The 7,897-nt window shown below is 40.0% G+C and overlaps 1 protein-coding gene across 2 annotated transcripts in view; it reads left to right on the plus strand.

The window, feature by feature from the left end:
• The window catches only part of nlgn3a (neuroligin 3a), a 165,524-nt gene extending 159,603 nt beyond the window's left edge, over positions 1–5,921 (plus strand). The window contains exon 6 of one of the 2 annotated variants that reach the window (XM_079479624.1): positions 4,009–5,921. In XM_079479624.1, the coding sequence (XP_079335750.1) occupies positions 4,009–4,861 (853 nt within the window). In that variant the 3' untranslated portion in view covers positions 4,862–5,921. The remainder of the gene's footprint in view (positions 1–4,008) is intronic. The other variant, XM_079479625.1, reaches the window with a different exon arrangement.
• Positions 5,922–7,897: the final 1,976 nt, after the last annotated feature.

Here is a 7,897-nt window from a genome sequence, read left to right on the forward strand (position 1 = left end):
AACTTGACCTGTGTGAGACTTGTTAGGCTGTAATATTGTGCGTGGTGAGTGCTTATTTACAGAACATGAAAAAAAACATGCACAGGTCTCCCTGATATTCTAGTAGTCGACATATTCAATGCGATTCAAGTTTCAAAACTTTGGTTGGAGGGAGCCCTCTCTTTGGTGTTTGGACAGTAGTTTTTAAATCCACCCTGGTTTCAGATTCTCAAAGACTCTCACGGATGGAGATGTAAATGAAGAGCTGAAGTACCGGCAAACCCAAGTGTCCTGAACCGTAGAGAAACATCTGATTGCTTTAGGAGTTTGATACTTTTCAACTTTACTCATTCAACAATATTTTTCAACAATACTTTATAACTTTATTTTTTACCAGAGTCAACTTTGCAGAGGTATTTCTTGAAAATCAGTTTGGCCATTTCTCTGCGAATCGGTCCAAAGATCATACGAGCGGAGCTTAGAAAAAAATAACCACATTTATCAAATAAGTCAAAACGATTTTCACATGATTTAAAAGACTAATTAATCTAAAAGACTTTAATAAAGATCCATAAAAGCGAAGGAGGCGGGAACCGGCGAAAGTAAATTTTAATGAATAAATAAAAACGTAAATAGACACCCGGCAGCCCCCTCACAGGAGACTGCCGGGGACACACACAAACCACAACTAAAAGCCAGGTCTGGTCCTCTCTCGTCAACAGTCCTGCCGCTCGTCCTCCGTGAGATATGCGGGACCGGTGTGCGCACAACTGATTCCAATTATCACTCACGCCACCGGCCCCGCCTCATGGCTCTCGTCCCGCCTTCCTCACCACAAAGACTTTAATCTAAAAGACTAAAGAGTAATTTAAGCAATCGGCATGGAAAAGGAGAAATAATGATTGCCAGAAAACTAATCTAGGACAAAGCGTATAAGATATACAAGCAATTATATTAAAAGCATCACAGCTCATGAACGTTAGGTGGTGCTGTCTTGAAACTTTAAGGGTGCGCCTGGGACTGTAATTTGGTGGCGTCTGTAAAATTATCATACAGTTCAAACGATATCACGATTCATGAGAAATTTCAAAATGACGGACAGACCGATCATCCAATTGTGACACAAGGAATCCGTAGACATCGAGATCTTGATTTTCTGACAAACATTTCAAAAGATACGAGCAAAAATAGCAAAAAAATCTAATCACATGACCCATATGTGGCGCTGATCCCCATTTTGGCAAGGACCCCAGTCCGAAATGTAAATTAAGCGTACAAAGTTTCGTACCGTTAGATCGAAGAATGGCCAAGAAATAGACACCAATATATTTATCACAATTTCTAGGACTAGTAGTGAAAAAACACAATACTGTGCCTTTTGAGATACTGTAAGGGTTGGAGCCTTAATATAAAGCATGGAATGTATTGAGCGTGACGAGTAAATGACATGTGCCGAACAGAATCTGTAGATCAATGGGTTAAAAAGTTTTGAACTGCTTGTGGCGCTATAGAGTGAGGGTGAGAGAGCCCATACTTGGTCACATGACAGTTGAGGACCAGCACAACGAGTGTGCCAAGTTTAATCATTTTCCTACGTATGGTTCATGGGGCTGCCATAGTCTCCGATTGGGGAAGAAGAAGAATGCCAACTGAAGCAGAAGATTCGTGGGCCAGATGAAAGTGCCCAGGGCCCCCCCCTCCATGCCTTACCCTCACATGTAAAAAGCTCCCATGAAATATGTCAACAGCGTTACTTTAGTAAAGACTGAACTCAAATCAGCAGTCAGCAGCATTGCAGTCCCACCCACATTATTTCATGCAGCATCAATATGCTGTGTCATGCAAAGTAGTTGATTGACCATTATGAGAACGTGTGGTGATATTGAGATTCCAGCCTTTCCTATTAAGCGAGAATCCTCCAGGTACACCGACTGCGACTTGCACACCAGGAGGAATTCATATATGCCGCACCGCTGCTGTGCCATTGATATCCTGTTCTCTGGCATGTTGCAGCAAAGCAGATCAATATGACCTTACCTCTGCCGTGCGTTTCTTTGAAACTTAATTACTGATATTCGTCTCCAAAGTCATCATGGTCCAGCTGCCAATATTCATCAGGATCATTACAAGCCTAATAAAACCAGTTGGTTTTTTTTCCTTCTCAGTTGATTTTCATCCTATCTAAAATTGCCTCTCTCCTTCCAGAACCAAAAACTGTGATGCAAAAGAAACTTGAAAGTATGTGATGTTTCTGTTGACCTGCCTTCGTTTTATCTGCTCTTTCAGTTGATTTGTTTCCCAAAACTGTAAAATGTAGCTATGACATTTTGCCGTTATGTAGCTTTACATGTGACTTCTCAAGTAATTGAACAAAGTTATACTTGATAAATTCTAAAAACAAATAAATGAGATGTTTTTGTGCCTGATTTTGATGCTTTTTTGAATGACTGTATGCATGTGGCAAATGCTTTCATGTAAACTGACTGACGGTGGCTGTAAATTTTTGTTCATTTGTTGAAGTCAAGTGAAGTTCCCGGACTCATGACCACGATGTTGCTAGCGCCACACTGTTGAGCGTGAAGAATCCGGAGTGGATCAAACCTGCAACATTTGTCGTATTATTCCAGATAACATTCACCAGATGAGTCACGCAGTCTCAATCTAGGATTCAAGTCTTGTCTGGATAGCATGGTCCGGCTGAGGTGGCTGGCTCAATGAGTTCTGGGCCCAGAATTGGCTGGGCATCAGGCAGAATGTATTTGCATACAATTCTTTCTGAGAAAGGGGTGTGGGAATGCTACTGAATAATCGTCTCCAAGTAATATAAACCTTCTTGGATGAGCCTGATGACCTGACCGACTCGCTGATTAGCAAGCTGTCCTCACACGTTCAGTTTTTGTCTATATCACCTGTACTGAGCAGCTATAAGTGTTTGTGATTATTTATGTGCCATATGTTAATACACATGATAAGTCAATATGCCATAGAAAGGAGACCCGATGAGGCCACGTTGGTAATTAGAGAAATAGTGACCCCCGGAGGCCATATGGTACTACAACACACACAGGCTCCATGCCAGCATCATCCATTTTAGTGTTTAGATTTATACGGTCCACTTTCTATCAGCACACTGGCTGTTAACGCAATCTGCTATGCTTTCCCAAAGCAATTAATGGAATGGATGCACTGCTGTTTTTCTATCAAAAACAAGTTGCATCCTCAAGCACATCTGAGCTGTTGAGTTATTTGTTTGTATTTCACTTTAAAAGCCCTCAGCCCATTTATTTTTTAACACAGAATGAGCCATGGATGCGTGAAGCCCGGCAGGCAGATGTGCTTAGAGAGAAAATGTCACACAGCGGAGATATGAAAAATGATGATTTGGAGGGGGTTCCTAGTAGAAAAAAACAAGACAGCTAGATGTACAGTTTTGCTGATAAAGAATGGCTGCTTACGTGATGGGTAGATTGTTCTGCTGATTGACTTGAACACCAGGGGCCAATTCAAGGTGTAAGATGTATTTATGCACACAGAATGATAAAGAATTAACGTGTTTTCTTTAAAATAGAAGAGAGTGGGAAACAGGAGCGGAATCAGAATGTTGTAGTACCGGCCAAAAACACAAATGTAAAATAATGATGAAGGCTTGAGGCTTGCATAGCTTAACCCTCTTTACAAATCCTCAGTCTATTCACTATTCTCTTGTTTCCAACCTGAATGAAAATGACCAGGGCTGTCATGCTCAAAGAAGCTCTAAAAAAGCGGTTTGTATGATGTCTTCTGAATCCAGTACCAGAATCTGAGCTATTATTTGCTGGCAATCTTTCCTTCTGTCTCATTTGCGTTTCTACATTGTGACTTGAACTGTTTGGAAAAAAGGGCTTGAACATTGCTTTACATGTTGTTATTATGGGTTTGGTAGGACAAAATGATGACAGAATGTTTAACACTAACAGTCACATCATACGTGAGAAACACGGTTACGTTTCAGCACTACATGTATTAATTCATTATTCTTTTGTTTTGCAGGGATCCCAATAAGCCAGTGCCTCAGGATACCAAATTTATCCACACTAAAGCCAATCGTTTTGAAGAGGTGGCCTGGTCCAAATACAATCCTCAAGACCAACTGTACCTGCACATCGGCCTGAAGCCACGTGTCCGTGATCACTACCGAGCTACAAAAGTGGCTTTCTGGAAGCACCTGGTCCCTCATCTCTATAACCTACACGACATGTTCCACTACACCTCCACCACTACCAAAGTGCCACCAGCCGAGACAACTCAGAATTCCCTTTCCACCAAAAGGCCCAATGGCAAAGCCTGGCCGTTCAACACCAAGAGACCTCCCATGTCGCCGGCCTACAACAGCGAGAGCGGAAAGGAACAGTGGAACGGAGAAGAGGAGCCAGGTCCTCTGGTGGTCGAGAACCCACGGGATTACTCGACCGAGCTAAGCGTGACTATCGCAGTCGGGGCTTCGCTATTGTTCCTCAATGTTCTGGCATTTGCTGCATTGTACTACCGTAAGGACAAGCGTCGGCAGGAACAGCACCCACGGCCCAGCCCGCCCCGAACCACCACCACCAATGATGTCAACCGGCACGCCCCTGAAGAGGAGATCATGTCTTTGCAGGTCAACCAGACACACCACGAGTGCGACGCAGGGCTGCCCGGAGACCCACTTCGACTGGCCTCACTTCCCGACTACACGCTGACTTTGCGCCGCTCGCCTGACGATATCCCGCTCATGACGCCAAACACCATAACTATGATCCCCAACTCGCTGGTGGGTATGCCTAATCTACATCCGTACAACACCTTCACTGCCGGCTTCAACTCTACCGGCCTGCCACATTCCCACTCAACCACACGCGTATAGCTTTACGAAGATCCGGTTGGGGGAAGAGGGGTTGGGGAGGTGTCGGAGAGGGATAGGAACAATGATGGACACAAAAGCATTTGAATAAACATCTGCAACAAGGAATGACAAATTCCTTCCAGATGTCAAGTTGTGCAAACCTGCCAAAACAAAACTGCTCTGTTTGGGTGAGGAGTGAACATTTCAAGCAGTATTTTTTCTAATCACCATTTTAAAGGAAAAACGCCTTTTTAAGCAGAATCGTGCAAATGGGGGGATCACTTTTTTCTTGAATAAATTACAAAAAAATAAAAACAAAGGAAAGTGCATTTTATTTCCCATCATAGTCTTTTGCGGGAAACAAGTTTCAAAACTGTGGCCTCTGAGGTGACATCTACAAAATAGTTTGCGTTGCTTTTCCTTTTCTTTTCAATGCCTTATAAAGAGCTTGTTTTTTTCTCTTTCTCTTTCTCTTTCTCTTTCTCTTTCTCTCTCTCTCTCTCTCTCTCTCTCTCTCTCTCTCTCTCTCGATTTGACAATTTTTCCCTAAGATGAGTCAGGGTGGAACGTACTGCAATGATCTACTTTGGATTGAAACAGCAATGGCGATGTGTTCTTTACAGTCACATACAGTAACCTTACCCACGGTGTTTAAACTTTTCTTGATTTTATTGAAAATCCTAAGTTTGATACTTTGCCATGGGACAAGACTGGAAAAGTTCCTGTAACCTTTTTGTTCAAGGAAAGTACAATTTTTCAATATCAGCTTCATATATTCATGAAATAGCATTTACACAGACCACTGTTTGGTGTGTGTTTGTGTGGATTCTGAGAGTTTGGATGAGAGCATTTAAGATGATTGTGTGTGTGTGTGTGTGTGTGTGATTGCTTCTGACATGTTTTTTTGTGTCTGATTGGGTTCTTTACCATTGTATTGATTTTGTTTACCACAAGTAGTGTTTCAACTTCGTCTATGGTCTTCTGTCTTTGCGAAATATAACTTTTTGTTATTTTAAAAAGTTACATATGTCTAATTTTGCTTAAGAATTACAAAATAAATGTATTATTTTACATGCAAGAGAAAACAATAGCTGAAGATTGAACTGAACTAACTGACATGATTCCATTGACTTCATGAGTGTTCTTCTCGACTGGAGACAGTGGCCTCTTTACACTGAATAACCAATCAGTGTAGACCTGTGTTTCTTTAAATATATATATATATATATATATATATATATATATATATATATATAAATATGGGCATACATACATATATGTATAGGGCTTTTATGAAGATTTTATGATCGGTGTAAATGAGCACTATAGCAGACTGATTCAAATATCAAGCTGAACCCACCAATATCCAGAAAGCAAAGCAAATACTAGATTTATCCTCAACACTAGAACCTAGGCCACAACACATGTCTTTTTAATTGCTCTATATGTATATTTATGTATAAATATATTTAATATTTATTTATGTATACCAGATGTATACATGCTGATTGTGCCATGTGCCAAATTAAACCATAAATCTGGAGAAGAAATGGTTTCTTTTATTAATATATAACAATAGCAATATACAACACCGTTCAGACGTTTCGGGTCACTAGACTGAAAAGTTTTTCTTGAACTTAAAAATGAAAGTTTGTCTAACATAAAGACAGTAGAAATCATTAATAATTGTATGCCCATTCATTTCTTTCTTTACAAAACTCTGTTTGAAACAGCTGAATCAGCGAATCAAATTCGAAGGGTAAGATGGAGAAAAGCTTTACAGGACAGTGAAGAGTTCTCCTTTAAACGCCTTAAGTGACGCTTTGGAGTGATTCATTCTGATTGGCCAGCCAACATTCCAAGGTCTATTATTGCCCAATATCAATAATACTGTCATCTGGGTACGGCAAGTCCCCAGACCCTGAAAAAGAAAATAATGTGCAAATATATTCATAATAAATATGTCTAATAATGATATATGAGTTTAAATTTATAATATGCTTGTCTTGTTTGAACACCATGTCATGACTGATACTCATGTCTGAAGCTAGTACAGAAGGTTCGTATTTAAATCAACACTACATTCACTATTGTTGACCTTCACAAAAACTAGGCGGTAGACTGTGAGGTTTATATTCAGCAGACAACCCTAGAAAATTGTTTGAACTTTATATGTGTAAATATTCCATACATTTTTCCTATGGTGTGACAAACAATTTCAGAAATAATTGTTTTATATGAATTATATTTATATTTATAACATAGAATAGCATAAGAGATTTATCTTGGCTTTTTTTCTAAATGTTTTACATCTTATAAGTTTGTGTGGTCCGTGGGAAACAAATTAACCCACTACCTTTTCCAGTACTAATGGAATGCTCTACCACTGAACCACAGGAACACAGTTACTACCCATATACATTTACATTTAGCATGTACGGAATATGAAAGAGGAAGAATCTACTGGACCGGGTGGTGATGGCAACCTATGTAGGCTGATAACTTAGAAAATGGATACCATCACTTAAAAACATTAAATTAACTGTTGTGGAATTTTCTTTTTCCTTAATCAAGGTGAGTTTGATATCACTGTGTGTTGCATTTGTCTAAAGTGTGAGTTACCTTGCAAGGTATTTTATATTTTATTGACATTCAGTCTGCATCACAAGCAAAGTGCAGAGAGAAGGTACCCTCCTTCTCGCTTAGAGGGCTTTTATATTATTTCCACGTGACACCCCTTCCCCTCCCCTCCCTTGAGCAAGAACGCATCTTTGGATACAAAAAATATGTCGCCATCTCTTATCTTCAACAGAACCTCTTGGTCTTTGCTCAAGGGCAAAGGAGCTGAGTGGTCTGCCACATAGCAAAACATTTCTAAGGAATTTAATAACAACAGGATAGTCTTGAATAAATTTTTACAGCGATTAGAGTGAAGAAACCCACTTCATATACATTTCCACCACATAACATTAAAATGATACCTTGCTAAAGTTAAATAAGTAGAGAGATTCAGTGATGTAATTTTTTTATGAATGAATATGAATTCACAGCGAGTGA

Source organism: Barbatula barbatula (assembly GCF_947034865.1).
Source record: "Barbatula barbatula genome assembly, chromosome: 18".
Classification (NCBI taxonomy): domain Eukaryota; kingdom Metazoa; phylum Chordata; class Actinopteri; order Cypriniformes; family Nemacheilidae; genus Barbatula; species Barbatula barbatula.